Genomic DNA, 26,595 nt, shown 5'->3' on the forward strand with positions numbered 1-26,595 from the left:
ATGGCTGAAAACAGAACATGCAGCGGACGGAGTCCACAAAAACCCAATAACCTGTATGTGGTGCTTCGCAGTTATTGCTATGTTTTATTCGAAACAAGTTATGAGTGTGTTCGGATACAATTCACATGACAAGAACATTAATTTAAAATGCACATTTTTCCAGAGGCAAAAGTTCATTATTCGCAAAACTCGCAAACTCAGGAGCTTTGGGTGCTTTCTGATCCCTGGCAGTGCATACTGGAAAGCAAATTTAGGCCTTGGCTTGTGCCGTAACGGAAGGGGTGGGGGCTTTGTATCAGACGCAAGACTGGCATTAATATATACCTGTTTCTTTTCTCCACTTCAGCCACAAGCTCATCTGTCGAAAACTGACCCCGAACAACCATGATCAAATTCTTAATGACATCTTCCGAACAGTCAACATCAAGAAGTCCACCAATTACAGCTGGGATCCGGCTGGGGTTCACCTGTAGGTGGAACAGTGGAATAATAGTGGTAGTAAAAATTATACATAATTTAAATGCTATTATGCGTTAATTGCAGAGCTTAGCCTACGCTCATGCATACAATCTTGAATTGTGCTGCACTGCCTCAACGAAAAGTAGCCTAACCCTATGTTGCTGTGGGCAGGTCTCAACTAAATGTACATCAGGTAAACGTCGAGTAGCAGACCTGCTTCATAATTGAAAAGGAGTGTGAGAGCCACTCTACCGAGTACGAACATGGGTCAAATACCTGGTTTATGGCATTGTGTCCACTCAGGAAGGGCTAGAACCACATTTTAGATCACTGCACCCTTCACAGAGGAGAAACATATTTGCAGAGAAGTCTTTTTCCCACCCACAAGGGCAGTCCAGCACCAAAATGCTAGCTTCATAGTGCGCCACATCCTAGGGTTTCCTGTTTGGCACAGACAAGCGAGTTTTAGAGCAACACCTCACCAGGTAAGATGCTTCAATGTGTAGAAATAGCAACATTAGGGGGCACTGCCTGAGCCTTGTGAGAACTATAGGCTGCTTTGCCCACTGCCATTAAAGACGCTTACCGACCTGCCCTTCTATTGGATTATTTGCTGAGTGGTTCTTCAAAGTACTGCTCTCCAAATGTTCTGGACTACGACTCTTGTGCTCTCTTACCACCAACTGTTCTGCTTAGGGCTGATTGGAGTTGTATGTTTTTATTTATTTGTAAAAATCACAGGGAAAGAAATGCATGGTTGGTATAAAAGCACGTACAATGTACCATTGATAACAGAGAGGACATTGGTCCTTTACAATGGGGTGAGAGAATGTGATTTGAAGACAAGATATTGCAGGGCAAGGTGGAAACAAACCAGGGACAAGGACAGGACAGAATGTCAAAGGTACAGGATGGGGGACAAAGTGCTAAATTAAGGATGGAGGAGTGATGGAAAAGTGCTGTACAGTTGGCCATGAAGTTTCAGGGAGAGGAAAATGGGGTGATGCAGTAGCGTAGAGTGCTAGTAAACAGGTTCTTCAGTTGGATTTAAATAGTGGTAGAGTTTGACTAGTACAGAGAAGGAGAGGAAGAGCATTCCAGAGTAGGAGAGCAAGGGGAGTCTTAAGCAAAAGCATTGGGAGGACTAATTATTGCACATACTCTGGAGTAGAGGATGGTGCAATTGAAGAATGACGAGTAAGAACTGAAGTGCTGTCGGTATGTATAGAATTGAGGGGCGAGTGCATTTTGTATAGCTGGCTAGTAGCTTGTAATTCTGCACCCTGCTAGCGATATGCCCTCACAAATAAGTTAGACTTCTCCCACATTACAAGCGTGGGCAGAACTTTCAGAGGAACTAAAGCCAATTTAACAGGATGAGAACCCTCACAGTCCAACACCAGAAATCAACTTTCTACCGCAGTGGATAAGAGGAGCCTACCAATCACCCCAAGAACCTACCAGACGGCAGTGGACTGCTACAAGATTAAACAGTGCACATAGATTTCTGTAGTGTTGCACATTCAAGGTTCAGATTTATTTTAATTGTCAGATGCAATTTCTTCCAGTTTTCAAATTATAGGGGAAATATATTGCCTCTAAATACTCAATGGCTAGTAGGTAAATACAAGATTAGTCACCCAGTGGTATCTTTCATACACCCAATTCAATGGGGATTCTTTCCATTTGGCAACTTTCCTTGGTTGTAGTTTTACAACGTGCTACATTGTATTACATGAAATTGATTCAAAGCACAATATTCACAAAGTGACAGATGTCTTTCTCATTCTCAGTGGAAGGCTTCTTCCCTTCAGTAATGCACGCACAGGAGGGAGATCAAGTCTTACAAACTGATGAAGCCTGTGCTTCACTAGTTATGCACTCAGATCGAAGCAATTTCTTTTAGATCTGAATTTGAGGGATTCCCTCTGCTATAAATACAGAGGCGCAGGCATTGCTTTTATAAACAGTTGTGATACAGCCCTTAACACACCACTCTTCCAATATCGGTCACTTAAAAAGGCATGAATAATGTGGTATTCGGAAAGCTTTGTACTCACCTTCTGAACATAGATCTCAATGTACTTCTGAAGGTTGTTACGATACAAATACAGCACCAGGTCATGGACGAAGTCAAACCTGTCGCAGACAATGATCAGAGGGAGCTGGTCGGTCAACTTGGCCTCCTGAACAATCCCAGTGAGAAGGAGAAAAGAGATTATGGCAGCGGCAGAAAAGCTTGGATTATATCAACTACATCTAAGAGGCTGAGTGGGACCTCTCTACTGTTCTATGGAGGACACCGACAGCATTGTCACCACAAATGACCCAACCCTGGAGAGCTGTGTCTTCATATTACACAAGTCTGGAATATAGCACTCAAACCTCATGTGGCATTTTGAGTATCCAGGATTTCTTCAGGAGAAAAGAGACATCTTCATTAATGGACTGTATCTAGTTGCTGCACTCTAGAGGTATTGCCTTTTATGCCACACACAAAGCCGTTGTTACCAGTGAGGTCCATGGGCGGCGAGAGATATAACCCTACCCAGGTCTCTTGTTTATTAAGACTACAGGCCAAGAAGGGATTGCTCTGGCAAGACATGCACACCTGAGGAAAGAGGTGCTTTGCAATACATGTACCTCTTTGTCTCACTAACATGGCTTAGTTACTACAAGAATATGAGAGCTCCCTGAGCCAGAAAATTACCTGGCAAACAAGAAAACAAGTGCATGTGGTAACAAATGTGCCTTCACTATTATTTATGTATACATTTATGAACTTTGAAAGGCGACATATTTGATACTAACAGCATGCTGAAACAAATAAGATTGCTCCTGGTCCCTCCCAGCAAGAGCGTGCCCTTAAACATTAGTTCTATTGAAAAACAACCCAAGATGATACCTGCCTTGAGAAAGTTCTTCACTCGCTCAGGATTATAGCAGTTGCTTTCTCTGCAGATGCGCTCCACTTCCTTGATCTGCCCAGTCTTGCACGCAGCCTGGATGTACTTGAAATGGACATCAGGATCCTGGCTGAAGTTGACAATCGATCCCAAAAAGTAGAAGAGACCTGCAGGGGATTAGAAGATAAATACCACTTTCTTACACCACCTAATAGCAGGGACAGTGACAGAAGGGACTCTGCATTTGGCAATTGAGTGAACGGGGGCTCCTCTATACATTTAACTAGAATTACTCAATCTAGTCGAGAGAGGGAGCCGGGATTAGAACTCGTGTCGCTCTTGAACCACTGAGAACTTGACCACTTCTCCGATTACGAAGAATAGTTCTTGGAAGAAATGCATTTAGGAAGAAACCATAATGAAGAATCCATTAGGACTACTTTTTCATTTAACATTACACATGTAATGAGGAAGCCAAGTAGAGCCTTACCACTTGATTTCACATTAAAATGTCATTGTTTCATCAGTTGAAGATGTTGCTTTTAAACTCTTCTTAATATCTATTGAATTCTGCAAGTGAGGAAAGACACCTGAACATTGCATTTATCTGGCTTGTTGAGATGGATTTTTAAAATCAGCTGCTGGGCGAAGGATTTCAGGAGGCCACCATATTTATGGCGAACAGGAAAGACAGAGGTTAGCCAGAACCCAATCAAGGTAGTATAGAAGAGCAGTCAAGGCTGTGTCTCGGGAAAAGTGAGAGAGTGGTCTAGGGCAACAATGTGTCCACACAGAACACCACCAATAATTCAGGTTAGTCCGGGAGTATACAAAAATATGATTAGTTATTAGGCCTTTTTAAACACACTAAGCATACAAATATCACAGTTTATAGTAATCAAAAAACATACACCATGGGCCAGGAGGAAAGATCAGGGGCAACACATGTGTCTTGGAAGCAAGAGAACGCAGAGTAACAGGATAAAATCCCAGTCCTGTGCTTAGAGATTTGTCTTCGTATTAAAGGAATGGTTCGGTCAAAATTTTTTATTGCCCCCTATAGGTCGGCCATGTGTTTTTAAGCCTAAATCGCTCGATTTTAGAAAAACCTCCTATGGACCTTACCCGAGTTTTCGTCCATTAAACGCACGGGAAAACAGGCAGTAGGGCGCCGCCATTTTGTGATAATCCTATCACTTGCCGCATCGCCCTGGCTGACCTGCTTTTGCGGCACTAAATCATATCCCCCGCCCCTGAGCCTGTCATCAGCAGACACGTACCGCCCATTTCACAACGCCAAAGCACGTCTTGTGTCAACATTCGCTGCGCTTCAGCTAATGACGTGTCGCCATGGAAATGGCAGGACGCCTCTTTCCTCAATAAGTATAAACAGACCGTTTCACAACACACAGCAGCAGATTTTCGATTCCATTCCTCTCTGTGTTACTTTGAGTATTCTGTGACTCGTTTGTGCTCTGAACACACAATGGCTACAATAATGCCCTTCATGTACGAGCCCGAGTATACCGAGGAGGAACTACTGGAAAGGGAAACACGCGAAAACGATGGGTCTTCGGACGGCAGTTGGGAGGACGATTCAACAGCTGAAGAGCCTGGACCTAGTCGCATGGACGGTGTTTCCACCTGGTGCACATGCAATCGGTGCGAGCTAATGCCAACCGAGGAGGAGAACTGCTGCTGCTGTGAAAATGTGGGATGCGTGGCCTTCCGTACATTTCGGAAGGCGAGCCATGACCGCAATGCATCACCGAGCTGCCAGACTTCAGGGCAGCCTGCCTCACACGGTCCGTGTTGAGGATAATGATGGTGCTTATGCACGAACTTCGCGCAACTGTTCGTCCTCGTAATCCGAGTAACGAGTAAGTATACTCTGCTTGTCATGCCACTCCTATTTCATGGTCTTCTACTATATCCAAAATTCCATATACATATCATTGTAACACACGAAAGTCGTTCAATAGTGTGCAGTGTCTAGATAGCGTTTGTCCGAGCAGAATGCCATTAGTTACAAGAATTGTCATTGAGAACAAACGTTCATTAAACTTATCTTGGTCATTTAAAAACAGTTTGTTTCATTCCTTTTCACAGGTGGTACAGGCTGGTGGCCTATCGTTCCTTTACATGGTGGCTTCACGGGAGGATTGGACACCGCGTTCGAAGAGTGTGCTGTTCGGGCCATAAGAGAAACGTTCCCGAGTGACAGCGGTCAGTACAGGGGATTTTCTCTCGCAGTGCTGCAACCTGAACTGTACAATGTTTTAAGTCTTGTATTTTTGTGTCATCAAAATAAGATAGAAAATAACAGCACATATATTTTAACAACGGTTTCGATTTTTTAAATGACTCAAGTGCATCTCCTTTCAAGGATGGACGTCAGACATCTGTGCTCGGAATGGGTGAAGTTCAGGTCGCTGTGAAGCGGGGTGGTCACTATCTAAGCTAACATAATATATTATCAATAATGCATGCACTAAATAACACTTGTTCAAAGTCTTTCAGTCGGTTATGTCTCTATAAAAGTCACACATATCTATACTATCAATTAACATTGGATTATACAGGCGTTAGGTCAAGGGTCTTGACCACTATAATACACTGTTTGAAGTGTGGGTCTGTGCTCACAAGAATCTCCCGTATGTGGCATTTGTTATTGATAGGCAACGATATACTGCAGTAGGGGCCTAATGTTAGTTGGGGATCTGCTAGGTGGGCATCATGGCGTGGTCAGTGGTCTGGGACATGAAGAGCATACCTTGCAGGGACACAGGGTCAGAATGGCAGTAAGTTTCCACTGGCGAGGGTGCGTGGGCAAGGACACGTTTGTGGAGATGAATGAGCTATGTGCTTGGTTCAGGCTGGTTCACATACAGGACCATGATCTCAGAGGAAGAGTGATGTGTTACATTTATTAGCTGTTGCAAATACCTCTGGAGTATTCCAGTCAGTGGGAACGAGGGTGTGGGCCATGTGCTCTGCGCGCTGTACTATTGCAGTGAGGCCTGGTCACCGAGATGGAGTGGAATGGGGGTACAAAAATGGATGCCCCGTGTCCTGCTCACTGTTCCCATCTATGAATGTCATCCAAAGTTATCAAATAAGGGCAAGGGGCGACCCCACTACAGGAGACATTTGGTACGAGTTTCTACTGAGAAGTAAAGGATGAGAGGGGCCCGATGGCCCCTCGCTCCCACACACTTGACTGCACGCCCCAGGCCCATCCATCCATCCCACCCCCCTCTATCAAAGGCGGTTCGCACGAGGGGATGAGCGCTGGCATGCGGGGCTGTCACGGGCGAACGGCCAAGGTGCCAAACAGCATGTACACTTCAAAAGGTATCTCACGCCCAGGGGCCATCACTCACATGGCCTCAGACCCCGTGTCTCCAGGCAGGCCTCCCCTGAGGCAGGCCGCCCCCCTGCAATCCACATAATACCACGACATACACACGTCATTCATTCACAAACACACCCCTGTTTCTAATACTTTATAAACCACTTGATATGTCTCATGAGAACATCTTTGTGCTTTGCAAGTTAACTCCTGAACCTTCTACCTGAGAAGCACTGAGATCTATGCTAATCTGTTTGTCGTCGTGCTATCTATCTACAAACTCGTCAGTGTGCTACCTGTGGCCATCTACCTGTTCTCCTGCAACATACTGCTCGGCCTTTTAAATCAACTGTTTGTTGGTCAGGGTAAGGCCATGTATCCTAGTCAAATTTCATCTGTCAATTGTCATCGAATTGCATCCTTCGGGGGTCCAGTCTATAATGTAAGCATGGTTCCTTTTCGTGCAAGACAGAACATCCAAGGGACGAGTCACATGTTCAGAGTTTAGTCACATAATTTAAAAAATTTCTGTAACTTATGCAAATACTAAGCCGCACATGATGAACTGGTATAGTTCCGGCGACCAAAACAAACCTTGCATTGAGCATGGTATGTTTCATTTACTTTATGGCACTTTTATTCATCAAGGTTTTACAATAATCTTGATATTTACTTTTCAGAATTTTCAACAATGCCTGCCTGTTCGATTAGCGGTTGCCATTCGAAGACCCATGCTAAATCTGAAGGCACTACAATGCATGTATTCCCGAAAACTGTTGATCGAATAAGAGAATGGGTCAGACATTGCGGATATCCACTGGATGAGCTGGAAAGTAGAGTCCAACAAGTCTTTGAGGACAAGAGGGGTGATCGATACCGCATCTGCAGCCGGCACTTTCCCTCGAACATGTACGCCACATCTTAGGTAACAAAGAAGAATAAACGACACGAAAATTGCTCGCAAACGCTATTCCAACTCTATTCGTCCACAATCCGCCACTGGTGAGTCAAGTGTCCGTTTTTAGCTTTAGGCCTTGCGGTAGTGTGTAGGTAGCCGAATGGATTCATTGATATTGTAGGTGTTGTTTCCAATTTGTAATACTTTCGACTTCGATATGAGTGTATAGCTTTTTGAATAATGACATTTATCAATATATTATTTTTAGATTTCATAACCCACAAACAGAAATCTAGATATGGGCACAGGGAACTGTGTTATATTGCGCATTAGTCAAGTATTCTGACTCCTTACATGGCAATTTTAAAAGTTAGCCTTTCATTATATAACAATTTACCTTTACAACTTCTTGACTATCCCTTGAATCTGAAGCAAGAACATTCTACTTCCGTCACGTGCTCGCAGTTATCAACCACTTCTAGCGCGTATCAGGTAATCATACATGGCTATTCCGCTACAGACTTGTTTTATGCACGTCAAGTAAGAGTTTGTATGTATCGTGTGATTATTTTACCAATTGTTTGGTTAGTGCTTTCCAATTGATATACACTGTAGTTGTCGTCCCCTGGTGTTTGTTTTCAGTTATAATTAGTGTTATCCATACTAATGCAAGTAGTGTCTTTCAGGGAGATGCTGAAGCGTCCACCACATTGACGACAGCCCTAGATGTTCTACAGCAGCACGAGGTATGGATACTGACAGCTCAATCGACCGTGATCATCAGGACTGGAACACTTGTCGTTTGATTGTTCTACACCAGGTTTCATTCGTGGTTAGCCGTTGATATGTACCTGTGCGGTCGACCGCAAGCGTGTGTTGTGTTTTCAATATTGTAATCCTTACTAATGCAAATTCTATGCTTCAGGCAGTTGTTGAAACGTCAACCCACGCTATTGATGCGGAGCCTGACATTCAAGTAATTCCGGTGGAAGCAGGACCATTTATTTATTTATTTATTAAATTTATATAGCGCGCAGGCAGCCCAGGGGCATTGTGGCACTGTTACTTGCAAGGAAGACTTAGTTACAATGTGTGCAGGTTGTGCCTTGGGTTACAGTGAGGCAATGACCTGTGATCAGATATACCACATAATACATCATACAATACAATTATGAGGGCTAGGCCATGTAATTGTTAGATGAACAGGGTCGTTTTCAGGGTTTTCCGAAAGGCGGTCAGTGAGGGTTCAGAGCGCAGGGAGCTAGGGAGGGTGTTCCAGTGTACGGCAGCGAGGTACGGGAAACTGGAGCCCCCTGCTCTGGTCCTTTTTACCCTGGGTACTGAGAGCATGCTGGCATAGGGTGATCTAGTGGGTCTTGTGGAGGAGACCAGGTGGATCCTCTGGGAAAGGTACATTGGGGCGGCAAGATGGACACATTTGTGGGTGATGCTTAGAGCCTTGAATAAGATCCTCTCCTTTATGGGGAGCCAGTGGGAAGCTTTTCTGGCAGCGGTGATGTGCTCTCTCTTGGCAATGCCTTGTGCAGCGCGTAGGGCACTGTTCTGTATTACTTGGAGCTTCTCAAGATTTTTGTTGGAGGTCCCAAGGAAAAGAATATTGCAGTAATCAAGTCGCGAGCCGGTTATGGCCCTGGCTATGTTAGTGCAAGTGTCTTTTGACAGATAAGGTCTGATTGCGTTAAGGAGTTTTGCATGGTATGCGGCCGAGGAGGCAATGGCGTTTACTTGTCTGGTCATGGATAGATTGGAGTCTAGGTAGACGCCTAGTGTTTTTACCGTGTCAAGTACTGGGATCGTGATTGAGTCAATGGTGAAATGGCTGAACTGAGCGTCAAGTTTCTTGATGGTGTCAGGGGAGCCTACGAGTAGGAGCTCAGTTTTGTCGGAGTTCAGGCAGAGGCCGTTGATAGCCATCCACATTTGAATTGTGTTGTAGATGTTGTTGAGGGTAGCAGAGTCCGTGTCATAGTCGCCTGTCAGAGTGAGAAGGATCTGTGTGTCGTCGGCGTAGTTGGTGTAAGAGATGCCCATGGCGTCAAGGATGAGGAAGAGGGGGCGGGTGAAGATGTTGTAGAGGGTGGGGGAGAGGCAGGAGCCTTGGGGCACCCCACATAGCATGATAGAGGGTGATGCAGTGGCTAGGTCAGAGAAGACCTGCATGGTCCTGCCTTGGAGGAAGGAGGTGATCCATGTAATGGCTTCTTGAGAGAAGTTGGCTGTGGAGGAGAGGTGGTGGCAGAGGATGTCGTGGTCTACAAGATCAAAAGCTGCCGACAGATCCAGGAGTAGGAGCAAGACAGGTTTGCCTTGGTCCCTTGCGTCGTCCATTTGGTTTTTTAGGTCGAGTAGGGCGGTCTCTGTCCCATGCCTAGGGCGAAAGCCGGATTGTCTCAGTCCAAGGAGGTTCTGTTCTTCGAGGAAGTGCTGGACTTGCAGGTAGGCTGCTTTGTCTAGAATCTTGAGGAGGAAAGGGACAGTGGTGATGGGGCGGTAGTTATTAGGGGAGGTGGGGTCAAGTGTGGGTTTCTTTATGAGGGGTCGGACCCATGCTTCCTTTAGGCAGGCGGGGACTCTCCCTGTGGTGAGAGAGGCGTTGACGAAGGCTGTTAGAAAAGGGGCCAAGGTGTCTGCGCAGTCTTTGATGATGGAGGCAGGACAGGGGTCGCCTTTGCAATTGGAGGGTTTTATGTTTTTCATAATGTTGATCATGTCGTTTTCTTGGATGGTTTTAAACGAGAAGGTGGGTGGGGCCTCAGTGGTTGATGGGGGCAGTGGTGGTTGGGAGGGTGTAGTGTGGGTGGAGAGTGTTAGTTTGGTGTTCAAGATTTTGGCTTGGAGAGAGCTGATCTTATTGCGCATGGCTGTTTGGATGTTGTCACACCATTCTTTGTCCTTAGTGAAGTTTTGGGGGGTGGGTGTGGGGTTCTCAAGTTCCCTGAAAATGGCGAACATTTCCTTGGTGTTCGACTTGGCCTCAGTAATTCTCTCTTCGAAGGATTTGGCTTTGGCTTTAATGATGGCTTTCTTGTAATTAATTGCAAGGGATTTGAAGTTGAGTTTGTCTTTCTCATCCCGTGATGTTTGCCAAAGAGCTAATGCTGCCCGTTTGTCGGAGCGTAGTTTTAGAAGGTCTTGGGTGAACCACGCATTAGCGTGTCTAGTGGGTTTGGATTTCCGAGGTTTAAGTGGGGCGATGGTATTGATTGCTGCTGTGATGGCCGTATCATAATTTTTTGCCAGAGTTTCTGGGTCGTTGGAGAATGGGGCTGTGAAGGCAGGTCCCTGTAAGAAGGGTAGGAGTCTTTCTTTGGTCAGTTGACGGGCACTCCTTGTAAAGGCAGGAGGCAAGGGAGGAGGGGGGTGGGATGTGGTTGTAGTGGTGGGGATGTTAAAGGTGATGGTGTGGTGGTCGGACCATGGGGTGGGGGTGTTGCCCGTGACTGTGATGGGGCAATTGTGGTGGGCGATCCAGTCTAGTGATCTGCCTAGGGCGTGTGTAGGGTTATTGATGGTGTTGACGAATCCTAGGGTGGCTAGAGCTGTGTCAAGTGCTTTGGCTGTAGGGTCTTTGGCGTCATTCAGGCCAAAGTTGATGTCTCCAAGGAGAATGGCTTTGGATGACTTTTTGAGGTTGTCCGCCAGGAGGTGGGTGATGGAGGCCTGGAAGTCTCCTAGGGGGCCTGGTGGTCGATAGATGAGGTGTAGGGTGATGGTGCTTTGGTGCGAGATGGTGAGTTTTAATTGAAGGTAGTCGCTGTTATTGTTGATAGTTTTGTCAGCCTTTCTGATGGTGATTGAGTCTTTGGCTATAAGTGCGACACCGCCTCCAGTGGTCATGCGATCTTGTCTCGTGATGGCATAGCCAGGTGGGAGAGCGAGGGATAGGGCGGGGCCTGAGGCTTCATGTAGCCAAGTTTCGGTGACCATTAGAAGATCTAGATCTAGGGTGGTAATAAGGTCGTGGATGTCTAGTGCATGCGCATTGATGGAGCGGGCGTTGATGAGGGCACATTTGAGGTGCGGTTCAGGGGTGACATTGATGGTCGAGGGTGGCATATCCGAACCGGTGGGAGGCATGTTTTCTGGGGTCATAGACACAGATAAAGTGGCATTTGCATCATTAGGTAGCAAGGCAGTGGTAGAAGAATTGCAAATAGCGGTAATTTCATTCAAACCAGTGGGGGGCATGTTTTCTGGGGTCATAGACACAGATAAAGTGGCATTTGCGTATACGAATCGGCGCAACAGCTTTCGGAAGTGCGCACCACATTGACAACAGCCCTAGATATTCAGCAGCACGAGGTATGGATACTGACCGATCATATAACGTGATTCCATTTGCTATACTTTCTTCCCTATTAACGCAAGTACTGTGTTTAAGGGAGATGATGGAGCTTCCACTACAATCACAAGATCCCATTGAGATGATGCATTGATCACAAGATCCCATTGAGATGATGAGATGATGCAGATGTAAAGAAATCGGAGAAATAAGTCGATTAAATCTGATCATATTTAAATATTCCTTGATTCTTTTAGACAAGGCAACATTTGTGGTTATCTCTTTACCTCTTTACCTGTACCTGTGCCGTCGACCCCAAGTGTGTGTTATGTTTACAATATTGAAAACCATACTAACGCAAGTACTGTGTTTCAGGGAGTTGCTGATGCCTCCTCTTCAATACAATCATTCGTGGCAGTCCATGCAGAGCCAGGGGTATGGATACTGACAGCTCCATCGAACTAGGTCATCAGAGCTCGAATACTTGTCGTTTGATTGTTCCACACAATGTTTAAATCGTGTTTGGCTATTGAGAGGTACATGTGTGTTCGTCCTCACGTGTGTTTTATGCTAACAATATTTTGATACACAGTAATGAAAATACTATGTTTCAGGGAGTCGATGGAGCCTCATTCCGTGCTGTCTATGCGGTTACAGAAAATATAGTCGTTGCAGCGCAAGAGGAAGGGGAGACATGCGGATACGTATCGGAGCAACAGCGTGCAGATGTTGAAGGTCGAGGCAAAAAAGTTGCAAAGAAAAGAAACAAAAATAAGGTTAGTTACAAACAGTTCATAACTTTAGAAATATTTTTGTGCTGGGGACTATTTTATGTTTTTTTCAAGACAATTGTACTATACTTCATCTTGTGTTTAAACTGAACATCCCTTTTTCCAATCTGTCCTCTAGTTACCCGTGGGTCTACAAACTATACATACACAGACAGTGAAGCGAATGAGAGATGTTGCTTGCCAGACCATTTACACTATGGAGGCTATGGAGGAACTATTAATTCAGACGCGACGTGTTGAGACTCGGGATGGTCATGTCAAATGTACAGAAGATGAAATGAATGTGTCCGGAGAATCCAGTAAAGTTGTATTGGACCATTGCTACAGTGCGACCGCACCACCGCAACAACATGATACTGGATCTATTGAAGATAGCTCTGAAGTAGTCGCAGATCAATTCACACAATCTGCACCCGCCAAAAAAATTGCCACCAAAAAAGCTGTCGACATTGTTGTGTTCTCCCATCAATGTTGAAATGACAGAAAGAACCAGCAGCAGCATTCACCGACGCATCAGAACTTGATAGCAGCGATATTTCTTTCAAATGTGGTGAAATGTCCTCAACGTCACAGGCCGAAACAACTTTGACGCAGGATGCAGTCTAATGAAAGAGGGCAAATACATAGTATTCGACAGTTGTTTGATGGATATTATAAGTATGCTGAAATCTGGGCATCCCGTCAGAGGGAAAGTATGTGGGAAGCCATTGATTCATGCGACTCGTCAAAAACAAGGCAGTAATGTCACAATACATGCCGCCTGTAGATTACATCATACGTTCTCATGGTCTGCACAACCGATGCTGGGGAAACTGCCAGCAGGCAATCTACTGTGTGCAGCTGCATCACTTTTGTAGTGGCTCCAGTTTTAGAAAGTTAAAGTCTTTCTTTCAGTTTATGGGATTCCATTTCATTTAAAAAACGCAGTACTACAAATACCAACATGATTATCGGTTTCCAGCCATTAGTGATGCTTGGAAAATTGAACAATTGTCTCTAGCAAGTACATTTGAAGGCAAACTATTCAGGCTAGCCGGCGATGGACAGCCCTGGATTTTCTGCCAAGTACTGCACCTACCACTTTCAGGACATGGATAGTAAGTAAATTGTGAGTTCGGTGGTCGTGCAGGTAACACAATGTACATCCTCAGTGACCATGGAGAAACTAGGATTTATAAAATCAGTGGAATATCTGCAATCAAGGGGAATGCACATCGACCTCATAGCCACGGACAGACACGTTTCAATTGCCAAGACAATGAGAGAGCAGTTCCCACATATTAAACATCAATTTGACGTATGACATCTTGCTAAATCAATCAATAAGAAAATCTCGGCTGCAGAGAAAAAAAAAGGTTTGGAAAGTATTTCAGAGTGGTCCCAGTCTATCAGCAACCATCTTTGGTGGAGCTCCAAAACTTGTGAAGGGTCATTGGAAATACTACTTGAAAAATGGCGGACACTGATGCACCACTGTGCCAACGTGCACCGCTGGTCAGAAAACCTACATTTCCACCAATGTGAACATGGCCCTTTGTCCCCAGTGGAGGCACGGAAGAAGAAGTGGTTGAATCCATCTTCACCGACACAAAGCCATTGAGATGATTGTTTGATAAAACTCTATCAAGAGATTTGAGGGGACTGGCAGAATTCTGTCACACAGGAGGTTTGGAGGTGTTCCACAATATGTGCCTAAAGTACAGGCCAAAGCGCTTGCATTTCAGCATACATGGCATGAGACATAGGACTCTACTTGCCGTCTTGGCCCATAATGAGAATCTCGGCCATGAACAATGTAGGACTGAGGGTAATGTAAGGATGCCTCGCTACACTAAGGTCTTTTCAAAAAGAAGTAAGCAATGGGTGATCAAACCAGTCAATGAGGAAATGGAGTTCGACTTTGTCAAAAGCCTTATTGTTGCTGTATTAGAGAAGCACAGAAATGGAATTTTTAACGTTTCTGTGCAGAGCACTGATCCATTGCCACCCAACATTGCCACTGTGCCATGTCCACCCAAAGGAGAGCTGGTTGTGAAGTACAAAGCCTGGTTTAAATAATTGTAATACGATTGTCTTTTTGTAAATACATGTTATTGTACAGTGTGCATACAAAGTACGCCAACCCTAACCCCTACCTTCACCATCCTGTGTGCCGAACAACCTGGGTTTGTTTGTTTGTTTATTTATTTGTATGGCGCACCTTACCCAGGGGCAACAGGGCGCAGGCAAAAGATACAAATCTTTAAACATAAAAAGACAATATCTATACAGGAGGTAAGTGTACAGATGTGTGCAGGGCTGTTAGAGGCGAGGGCAGAATCACGAACAAAAGTGTCACTATCTATACATAGGTGTAGAAAGTGCAGCTAAATACAAGGGTTGTTGGAGTTAAGGTGACTGATGAGGTGTCTTCTAAAGTGCAAGTATGGTTGGTCAGCTCTTAGGTTGTGTGGCAGAGAATTCCAGAGCGTGGCAGCTTTCACCGGGAAGCTGTTCCCGCCAATGGTGGAGAGTTTGAATCTGGGAATTATCAGACAGTTGGAATTGGTAGTTCTTGTTTGTCGGGTGGAGGACTTTCTCTTTACCTTGTCCATCAGATAACTGGGGGCGGCATTGTTGAGGGCTTTATGGGTTAGGGAGGCCAACTTTAGTTTGATTTTGTTGTCTGTGGAGAGCCATTTCTGTTGGCGTATGGTGGTAGAGATATGATCTCTCTTATTAATGCCGAGGGCAGCTCTCAAGGCATTGTTTTGTAAGATTTGAAGCCTGTGGATAATGGCTTTGTTGGCACCGCTATAGAGGGCATTACAATAATCAAGCCTAGATAGTATGAGTGCTCTTGCCAGGATCAGGCAGCTGTCATTGGATAGGAATGGTCTGCCTGCCCTTATTAATTTGCATGTGTACGCAGTGGTAGATGCTAGTGAGTTGACCAGTTTAGTGAATGACATAGTGGCATCCAGATAAAAGCCAAGGGTTTTTACTTCCCTGGATACTCTGATGAGATTGCCATCTATGTTGAATTCGGCATATTCAAGGCCTAGTTTCTTGATATTAGCAGGGGTACCTAAGATGATGAGCTCTGTCTTGTCATCATTCAGGCATAGACCATGAGATGCCATCCATGCCTGAATGATGAGATATACCCTATTCACCAACTCTCTGTCCTTACTGTGATCCCCTGAAAGTGGGAGGAGAATCTGAGTGTCATCACCATAGTTAGTGTAGGTGACACCCAGATGGTCCAAATCGTCGAACAGGGGTTTGGTGAAGATGTTATATAGTGTGGGGGAGACGCATGAGCCCTGCGGGACTCCGCAAGTGATAGGAGAGGGGTCTGCTGCTGCTGAAGGGGAGAAGACTCTCATAGTTCTCTCACTCAGAAAGGATTCAATCCATTTGATAGCTTCTGGGGAGAAATGAGCAGCTGAGTCAAGGTGTCTGCAGAGGACCTTGTGGTCGACGAGGTCGAAAGCCGCGGAGAGGTCGAGTAAGAGGAGGAGTGCTGTTTTGCCCTTGTCCCTCAGATCGTCAATTTTGTCATCTTTGAATTCTCTCTCTATTCACCTCATATTGCTGACCTTGTCTATATATGTGCATGTATATATTTTTGTTGATGTAACTAATTTTCGCAATCTCTTCTAAATGCTGGGAACTGTTAACCGAGGGGAGGCTTGCGTATTGCAAATAATAAAACAAACAATAAATCTCACTTTCAACTCAACTCCTCTGGTACTTTATAATTTCCCTGACTTTCCCCAAAAAATTAAAAGTCAATAGTTATGGTTCTTTGGGGCTTCAAACCTCGCAGACGAGGACAAAATTGGGGGCCTTAAAACGCGCCAAGCGAGCCGTTGCAGATGGGAGACAAGCCAGTTTGCATTTGCACATTGAGGCGCACTACATAGATGGATTCAAAACTTCAAGTTCTAACAGATGGCTTTACTACGGGATGTTGAAAAGAAAGAATGTATTCTCATTTCTAGTGAAGGTCAGCGGCTTTGATTTACAGCTCGCGCCCTGAAGAGGCCCACAACTCGCACTGGCAATATAAGGTTCTATTGTTTTTTGACATTGAGAGACAGGGACCATGCCGAAAGAACTTCATTTGAAGGGGGGTGTGGGGTGCAATAACGTAAGAAACGATAAGGCAGAAAATTCTGAAACTAGACCGAGTTTCATGTTAGTTCAGTATACGAAAAATCGTCAAGAGCACAGTGGGATTTACGGACTGCATTACGCAGAGACACAATGGAAATTGCAAATATAATGTAAGTAACTCTTTAGACGCTTTTATACCGGAATGAAGAATTAATGAATGGATGCATGAATAAATGAATGAAGAGCTTTGAAAAGGTTTGTGGGATCGTCCTTGTAGCAGGCACATGGGCATGCAGGTCCACATTCAACACGCATGTAGACAAAAAGTCGTTTCTCATTGTGTACTAACCTCGATTTATTTAGTTAGTTTTCGCATTGATTTTAGAGCCAAACATACCCCATTGCACTATCCTTGAAAGCAAATAGTTTCAGCTCAGCCGTAATAAATAAAATGAATAATATTAATAAAGATCGGCTGGCAAGACTAATTATAAATTTTATGTTTTCAAAACAGGTGTATCCTTCCCTTTTGCCACTGCCACCAGTTTCAGACACCGGCAGATGTTTTTTTAACCGCCAGCTTAATGTAAACTGCACAATCCTGATCTTATGGGACGATCGCCAAGGGCCCATATGCCCTTACGCGGTACCAGCGGCTAGAACCAACATATCAACCTTTACGCTGGCCTAGTGCCTACTTGATGGAACAACCTTGCGGTTCAATGTGCGACAAAAGTGCTTCTTTGAACGAAAACCAATACCCTGTGTACCATAAAGGATTAGCGCGTGATGCACGATAAACTTTTACGGATTTGCGGATAGAGATAAAAGAAAATAAATGACTTTCGGAGTTCATATGGCAATTGCTGAATATTCTACAAACATTTAATGTCAAATAAATGTACGTTACCAAATTCACCGTGTTGCTGTTTGATTTTAAAGTACAGTTTCATATTCCGAATTGTGGCGCGCTGTGTTGTGAGTTGATCTGTGTTGGTTTCCGGGTTATGTGTGAATTCGCGTAGAAGATAACTGGGCGCGTTTGCCTACGCAGCACAGAAACGTCACAGAGAGAGGCGGGGAATAATAATGTTTCGATAATGTCAGGCTCAGGGGCGGGGGATATGATTTAGTGCCGCAAAAGCAGTTCAGCCAGGGCGATGCGGCAAGTGATGGGATTATCACAAAATGGCGGCGCCCTACAGCTCGTTTTCGCGTGCGTTTAATGGACGAAAACTCGGGTAAGGTCCATAGGAAATCTTTCTAAAATCGAGCGATTTAGGCTTAAAAACACATGGCCGACCCGTAGGGGCAATAAAAAATTTTGACCGAACCATTCCTTTAAGCACATTATATAAGATTAAGTAATTCAAGAAAAACAGTTTGATTTAGCTAGAATATTCACAACCCAGTTACCTCTGTTTTATGAAGTCCAGCCCTAAGATGTATGGGGCCTTATTCACAAAAAGTCACAAGTTCCAAGATGGGTTCTCCAGGGAAGGTATTTCAGAACTAATGCTTTAGTGGTGATTGAGAATTTTCATAAAGTGATAGAAGTATTTACTACAAATGAGTTAAGTACACCCCACTCCACACTGTCAAAAAGATAAGTTTTAGGACAGGAGCTTTGACCCAGGTCCGATGAAAGGCCAGGCCAGAGGGAGTTAATGGACAAGAGCCTTCCACCCAATGTTACCCTACGGGAGTCAAACGGGTATGTTCTTACCCCCTTGACTCAGATTCTTCCAGGTGAGACTGCAGATCTTCCAGATTACTCTAGGAGTCCAATATTCTGCCCTTGGTTCAGATGAGGGTAGCCAGGGGTCGTGGGTTCAGAGGCCACTTTTCATGTCTGAAACTGGCTGCGGTTCTCACCCGACTGTTCCAGGCGACATCTTGAAGACCCCAAACGACAAAATGATGCCAACCTCACCATTGCAGACCCGAGGCATCCCAAGCTCAGCTTCCATTGTTGTGTGAAGGTTTAAATTGCAAGGACAGGCGACTTATGGTATAAGCTAAAGATCTTGAGACCAAAGGCTCTTTTAGGAACGGCGACAGCTGTAGCAAGGTAGCCCAAAAGGGAGCTGGTTGATCCACCAGGTGGTCTGGGTGCACTTACGAAGGCTACCAAAGTGTGGATCCGTGAGCAGCGGTCGAGGCTGGTCGAAGACACTACAAGATTCTTTTAAGATCAGGCAAAAGAGCAGATCTTCACCGGCCCAATAACTGAAGTCGCTGCTGGTCAGATGCAGAAGTCATCCTCGGGTTGTCAGCGGGCTGTCTTTCTTCGTAGAAGTCTTGGTTCAAACAATGATCTGTCGAATAGCTTCAGAAGCCCTCCTTTTAGCCAAGATGCAGGCTGAAAGCTAGCGCAAGCCCACCACTGGTAAAGATCTGCAACATTCAAACAGCCAATGGTTGTCCATTGCTTGACAACCATTGATCATCCCATCCATCCAGCAACAGACTTTCAGGCGCCACAGGATGTTGAGTGGTACCAGACAGTCCCAGCCCCCTCTTCTGGCACACATACAGAGCCCACTTGCCTGCGAAATCAGCAGCTATAACCGGGAAAGGTGTTGCCACATAAGGAAACTCCTGACCTGAGAAGGCAAGAAGAAGGCTGAAGGACAAGAAGGCCAAAGAACAAGTGAAAATATTATGGCAGTCATTTTAGGGTGCTCGCCACCTTTAGTAGCCATACGCTGTAAATGCAAAAGTGCAAAAGAGAAATTTCACAAAAATGGTGAACAAATAATTGAAATGTGGCACCCACTTGTCTTAGGCACATCGTCAAAGTAAACAAAAAGCCATCAGGTAAAATGTCGTAAGGATACAAAGTATCCTAACTGCACTTCACTGTAAGGCGATGTGTGCAATTGTAAAAATACAAGAATTCCAAAAGAGAAACAATGTTTCCCAGTACCGACAGTCTTCGGGACTACTCAGTTTCCCCATGAGAAAAGGCAAGGAATTGAAGCGGAGGGATTTACTTCCCTACAGAAAGTCAGGAGGGAGAGGTGCAAAAAACATATCTCCCAACATCTGCGATCACTGAACCTCACTCATCCCAACAAAGCGTATAAGTGGGCCCACCGGATTCAGGAATACCTAAAGTGATTGCCGACGAAATCGGAGTTAGGGACCTTGTATTGGCCTAAAGGCCTAACCTCCCTCTCTCCCTTACCTGACTAAGAACGGTGATAGTATGGTTAAGAACAGCTGCTCCCCCTTCAACTCTCCCCTAACCCTGACCTTTCCACAGAGTGGTGGGATTGGGAGAGAACATTACCATACTTTTAAATTCCATTTCTAGAATATTTACCTGCAAGCTGTGCCTTTGACTACTCTTATTCTCAAATCGCATAGTAAACCCTCCTGCAAAGTAAATATTGTGGAATCAGTGACTTTCTGGCACTACACCCCAATTTCTAGCAGGGCTGGACTTACTAAGAATTAGGTAGGTTTTCAAGTGGGTGTTCTCTTTTCTAACCATTTACTTACCTATCTCTAACTGGTTCTAAATTGCCATTTGCTTGGTTTCTCACTTGCTTTACCATACACAATTACTTAGTGTGGTTCTCAACATTGCTTTCCATTACAAACCTGTTTCAAAAGGTAAAGTGTGGGTCTTGTACTAGTAGAACCACCAATAGTGAATGTATATATGCATATAATAGTTGTGCAACTACCTGAAACAACTCAACTTCAGATCTGCTGTCCAAGCCTTGGTCCTCTCCCACCTGGATGGTGGCAATGATGCCCTTTTGGAAATCCTTCGGAAGACTACCCAGGCACCCCTGAGATGTATTCTGCAGCACGACTCAAAGGACTGCAAATTCAACCACATCATCTCAACCCTCATCAAAATACTCCAGCTTGCACTGCAAGGACAGTGTATCGCCCTGAAGTCCCCAAGTTACCTCACTGAGAACCTCAGCATCTCCAGAGGCCTACCATCCAACGGTCTGATTTCTTCTGGTTGAATTGACTGAATCTCAAGTATTCAGAAATAGGAGGTTGCCACAATAGAGCTGGAAAATCTCCCATCTATCAGGGTCATGGAGTCAAGCTCCAAAAGTTTGAATGCTGACTGCAGAACGACTGCTGTGGCTCTTTAGCGTTTGGGAGGTGGACAAGGAATTGCTTAGCCTTTCGGATTCGGGACATAGCAAGGGAAATACCTGCTCGACTCCATGACCCTGATAGATGGGAGTTTTTCCAGCTCTACTGGGGCGACCTCCTATTTCTGAATACTTGAGATTCAGTCAATTCAACCAGAAGAAATCAGACCGCACACAAAATAGTTGTGTGTCTCCAGCACTGAAGAAAGTGGCGACATTCATCCATATACCACTGAAACCGGTCAGTTTCTTTCGCGACCCGAGTAGATAAACACGGATCAGAAAGATCCCCACATCAGATCGCTTTCCGATCCCGATACTAAGAGGGGATCGTCATTTTTTCATCAACAGAGGAACGGAGCTCATATACAAAAAAAAAACAGATCTCCAAGCCCCCCCAAAAAATAGGAGTTACCTTTGACGACTAGTCATCCCTGACCAGCATCGGTCTAGGTTTGATGCTCTACATTTTAACTAGTTGCAAAATCCAAAAAACGCAAATAAAAAAGTAATTGTTTATTTGGAAAACACAGAAAACAAACCTAAACTGTGTGGAACCTGAAGGCAAAACTCAGGAATCTGTAACCATGGATTAATCCCAGAGGAGAAGCAATAATAGAATGAATGTGACTCGAATTTGAGTGTGATATGACAATAGGGAAGATTCGAGGTCTCAATTCCCAATACAGGTTCTAATCTTGTGGATACCTTATCTCAAGAGGAGTCAATGTTAGCTGTAGGGGAGTTACACAGATTCACAGTGGCAAGTATTCAAATAAACACTTACACACAAGGTTTCTTGAATAAACAATTATTAATTTATCAGTCAGAGTAAGCCTTCTTCAGAAGTGGGCAATATAACAGTAACACTCAAACACTTCAAAGGTACTCTCTTAATATTTCTAAATCAGTAAGTACCCTTTTTGGATGGCCCAGACACTACTTACACCCTCGGGTGTATTCAATAGTTAGGGTGCTGGGGACATTAATATATATCTGGTGCATCTGGAATGAGATTTAAGAGTTTGTCAAAGAGAAAGGTTATTATGACGCAACAAGAGCTCTCACAAATATTTCTCAAAGCAAAGTTAGTTAACCCTTTCCTTGAAGGAAGACCAAAACGATCCGCAAGCTCAAAGCTTTGCGAGCCCCGGGACCGGATGGAATCACTAACATTGACCTTAAAAACTTCCCAGCAGAGTGGTCAACCCTTATCAGCATGATATTTAAAAAATGTGGCTCTATAAGATCACTGCCAATGTCGTGGACCTCGTCCGTGGTGGTCCCAATATTCAAGAAGGGCGGCAGGGCAGATCCTCAAAGCTACCGACCAATCACCCTCCTCGACACCATCGGGAAACTGTTCGGCAAGCTCCTCCTCCTGAAATTCCAAGATTGGGCAAAGATCGCCCCCAGCGATGACCCCTTTCAAGCCGGTTTCCTGAAAAACTCAGGGTCTACAGTAAACAACATGATTCTGAGTAGTCTGAAAAGCAAAACTCAAGCGGTGGTCCTCAAGGGTGCATTTAGCATTCAAAGATCTCACCCAGGCATTCACCAAAGTCGGCAGACCTTTGTTATGGACTAAACTACAGGCTGGGAACTGCCCGAAAAAGATCCTGGAACCGATTGATGCCCTCCACCTCGGAACATCTATGAGGGTGAAGCTTAACAGAAACGGGCCCCTATCAGACGAAATCCTGACAAGGAAAGGGGTAAAGCACGGATGACCGCTGGCTCCAGCTCTTTTCATAGCCTTTATAGGTGTAACGCTCACCTGTTATCCACGGGGACGTCACTCAGCCTATTCTGACCTCTTAGTTTAGTTTGTTTATTTATAAAGCGCAACCAAACCCTCAGGTAACTGGGCGCATAATCATGTGTACAGCAGAGTTACATATCGTTACACGAACATCATAAATACAACAGACAGAGCGTACATTAGTTCAGGCTCTGAAAGTTTACATACAGGAGTAGAAACAGAATGTACAGAGGGCAAGTTACAGTGGCAGATGCGGACCGGGTTACAGGTTGGTCCTAAAATGCTATGGATAGAGTAAACATTGCTATAAATCGAGCGCGGCAGCTAGCCAGTCATGTCGGTGAAATTCTGGATGTTTAGGCTAGTAGCCATGATTTTACCATGGTTCTGAATGGCCAAAATGTGGTTTCCGATCTAATTGTAGTGGGGAGCGTGTTCCAACATTGTGCTGCGAGCACTGGAAAGCTGGAGCCTCCTGCAGTTTTTAGGTTATATTTGGGGATCTTTAGTTGGTGCAGGTAAGGTGTTCTGGTGGGTCTAATGGAGCAGTTTCTAGAGAATTTGTCAGAAAGATAGCGTGGGGCAGTGCGTGATAGGCACTTGTGGGTGATGACCAGTGTTCTTAGCTTGATTCTATCACGGATCGGGAGCCAGTGGACTTCTTTTCTAACCGCGGATATGTGTGCCTTGCGCGGGAGGTTGAGGGCACATCTTAATGCATTATTTTGCAGGATCTGGAGTTTGTTCAGGTTGTTAGAGGTCGTGCCTAGGTAGAGTGTGTTGCAATAGTCTAATTTAGACCATATCAGCGCTCTCGATAGGGTGAGGCAGCTGGGGGTGGAGAGGAAAGGCCTACAGGCATTGATCAATTTATTGGTGTATGAGGTAGCTGAAATGGTCGAGTATTTGTTTCTTTAGTGATAAGGTAGAGTTGAGGTATACACCTAATGTTTTAACCTCTTTGGAGACTTTTATGATGTTGCCATCAATGGTAAAGGATTGGTATTTTTGGTCTGGTTTCTTGAGGCGAGCCTGGGAGCCTACGATAAGTAATTCTGTCTTATCGTCGTTGAGGCACAGACTGTGTGTGGCCATCCAGGCTTGGATTTCTGAATAGATATCATTAAGCTTTGCCACATCTTCTTCATAGCTACCAGTGAGCGTGATGAGGACCTGGGTGTCGTCTGCATAATTGGTGTAGCTGACACCCAGATCGTCAAGACGGTCAAATAGGAGCTTCGTGAAAATGTTGTAAAGAGTGGGAGAAATGCAAGAGCCTTGCGGCACTCCACATGTGATTGGGATAGGGTCCGCAGCTGCATTGGGGGCGAAGACTCTAGTCGACCTGTCCGACAGAAATGACTTGATCCACTTAGTGGCATTCTGTGAGAATGCAGCAGCTGAGGAGTGGTGTTGAGTGAGGATCTGGTGGTCGACCAGATCGAAGGCCGCAGAGAGATCCAACAGGAGCAAGATGGCTAGTTTGCCCTTGTCTTTAGCGTCATCCATTTGGATTTTTAGATCCAAGAGGGCAGTTTCAGTCCCATGCCTAGGTCTGAAACTGGATTGTCGCAGGCCTAGGAGGTTGTTGTCTTCCAGATGCTGTTGTATTTGGAGATAGGCTACCCTGTCCAAGATTTTGAGAAGGAATGTGACTGTGGTGATGGGTCTATAATTTGTGGGGATATTGGGATCTAGGTTGGTTTTTTTTTAGCAGGGGTAGGACCCATGCTTCTTTAAGGTTGTTGGGGACCACTGAGTTTTTGAAGGAGGAGTTGATCAGAGAGGTGATGAGGGGCTAGCTCACTAGCGACATCTTTGATGACGGCAGCTGGGCAAATGTCGCCTTTGCAATTGGAAGGTTTGAGGCTGGCGATTATCTTGATTACTTCCTCTTCCGTGACTGGAGAGAAGTGGAAAGATGGGCAGATAGGGGTGGTGTGGCTAATTTTGCTGCTGGGATTCTGCTTGGCGGCAAGGCTAGCTTTCTTAGCTTCTATCTTGGTTTGTAGGAGGGAGATTTTGTTGGCAAGGGCGAGCTGGATATTGTTACACCAGGCCTTGTCTTTGATGCAGTCCCTCTGTAGGGGGCAGTGGTGATTCAAGTTCTTTTAGTATAGAGAAGAGTTCTTTGGTGCCAGATTTGGCATTTTGTATTCTCAGGTTATAGGTCTCTTTCTTAGCACTTAGGATGGCGGATTTGTAGGTGGAGGCAGCTGAAGCAAATTTGTCTTTAGTAGAGAGAGAAGGGGCTTTTCTCCAGCTAGTTTCTGCAGTTCTTTTAATATTACGGAGAGCTTTTAGTTCTGCTGAGAACCATTTGTTGGAGTGGGCAATAGGTTTGGCTTTACGTTGTTTGAGAGGAGATATCTGGTTGAGGGCTAGTTCTAAAGTATTGTTATATAAGTCTACTATGGCTGCAGGGTTGTTTTTTTGCGTGGGTAGATTAGCTCTACTGATGGGCGCGAGAAGGGGTTTGAGGTTCTCTATAGTGATGTTGCGGTTATTTCTGGAGATTATTTGATGTAGCTTTGTGGGTTGTGTGGTAGATGGTAAGGATCTAGGTAAAGAGAAGGTAATAAGATGATGGTCGGTCCAAGCACAAGGAGAGATAGCAGCCAGTGAGAGGTTGCAATTGGCATCTGCAATCCAAGGATCTTCCTTTTGTATGTGTAGGTTGATTGATGTGTTGGGTGAAACCTATATGAGTAATCGGGTCATTAAGGGAAGTGGCTTGGTTGTCATTGGGGTCATTGAGTCCCAAGTTGAAATCTCCCAGAATGATGATTTGGGATTTCGGTTTCAAATTGGTGGTGAGTAAGAGAGATATCCTCTTCGAAGGTGGAGGGGGGTCCTGGGGGTCTGTATATAATGTGGAGCAGGATGGTTTGTGTGTCAGATAATGGGAGTTTGACGGATAAGAGTTCGGCTGTAGGCAGGGGTGTACTGGTTACTTCTCTAATGTTTAGGGTGGATTTCGCAATAATTGCTATTCCTCCTCCTATTCCATTTTTCCTATCAGCTCGGATGATGTTATAATTGTCTGGAGTGGCTAGAGCTATTGAGGGACCGGCTGCTGGGTGGAGCCATGTCTCCGTGATGGCGATGAAGTCTAGGTGGTTGGTGGAAATAATGTCGGCGACATCAGTAGCGTGGGCAACCAGTGAGGGAGCGTTGATGTGGGCTCCCTTGATAGAGGTCTGTGGAGGGTTAGTTTTCGAGTGTGGTGGTGAGTAAAGTGTAGTGAGGTTGTGATTAGGCGGAAGTTCAGTAAGTGAGGTATGCTGCTTGTGGTTCTTAGTCTGATTGGTGAGCATTCTGGTGAGTTTTGTAGCAGGATTGGTACGATAGCTTAGTCTCATTTCTGGTCATGGTCGGTGGGGCTGCGTTCAGGCACGTGGTAGTGGGTGCAATAAGGCGAGAACCTAGTCTAGTATTTCTAAGGTGTGTGGGACAGGGTATGCAAGGTGAAGGTGGGCGGGCGAATCTGTTTATCCATTCTATTAGAGATAGTAAGTCTGGGTAAAGTGGTGTGGATGTGTGGGCACGGAGCAACGGGAGGAGGGTAGCCATAGTTAAAGTGGCGTCTCTAAGTGTGGCCATTGTAGGAGGCTTGGCTCCGATGATAGTGGCAGTGAGGTTAGTAGGTTATTAGCAAGAGTGTAGTAGTAGCTACAGGTAGGGCGCAACACAAATCAAGTACGGACTAATAGCGACCATAGGGCAGAGCACAAATCAAATGAGGTCTATGGGCGACCATAGGGCAGAGCACAAATCAAATGAGGTCTATGGGCGACCATAGGGCAGAGCACAAATCAAATTAGGTCTATGGGCGACCATAGGGCAGAGCACAAATCAAATGAGGTCTATGGGCGACCATAGGGCACAACACAAAT

General features: G+C 45.1%; 1 protein-coding gene across 2 annotated transcripts in view; it reads right to left on the bottom strand.

The window, feature by feature from the left end:
• CLTCL1 (clathrin heavy chain like 1) overlaps positions 1-26,595 on the bottom strand; it is an 804,099-nt gene that overhangs the window by 328,836 nt on the left and 448,668 nt on the right. For both annotated transcript variants that reach the window (XM_069619951.1, XM_069619950.1), the window contains exons 14-16: positions 3,369-3,532; positions 2,520-2,645; positions 325-467 (exon numbers count right to left, since the gene is read on the bottom strand). In XM_069619951.1, coding sequence (XP_069476052.1) covers positions 325-467; positions 2,520-2,645; positions 3,369-3,532 — 433 coding nt within the window. The remainder of the gene's footprint in view (positions 1-324; positions 468-2,519; positions 2,646-3,368; positions 3,533-26,595) is intronic.

Source organism: Ambystoma mexicanum, chromosome 10 (genome assembly GCF_040938575.1).
Source record: "Ambystoma mexicanum isolate Mex_15411 chromosome 10, UKY_AmexF1_1, whole genome shotgun sequence".
Lineage (NCBI taxonomy): Eukaryota > Metazoa > Chordata > Amphibia > Caudata > Ambystomatidae > Ambystoma > Ambystoma mexicanum.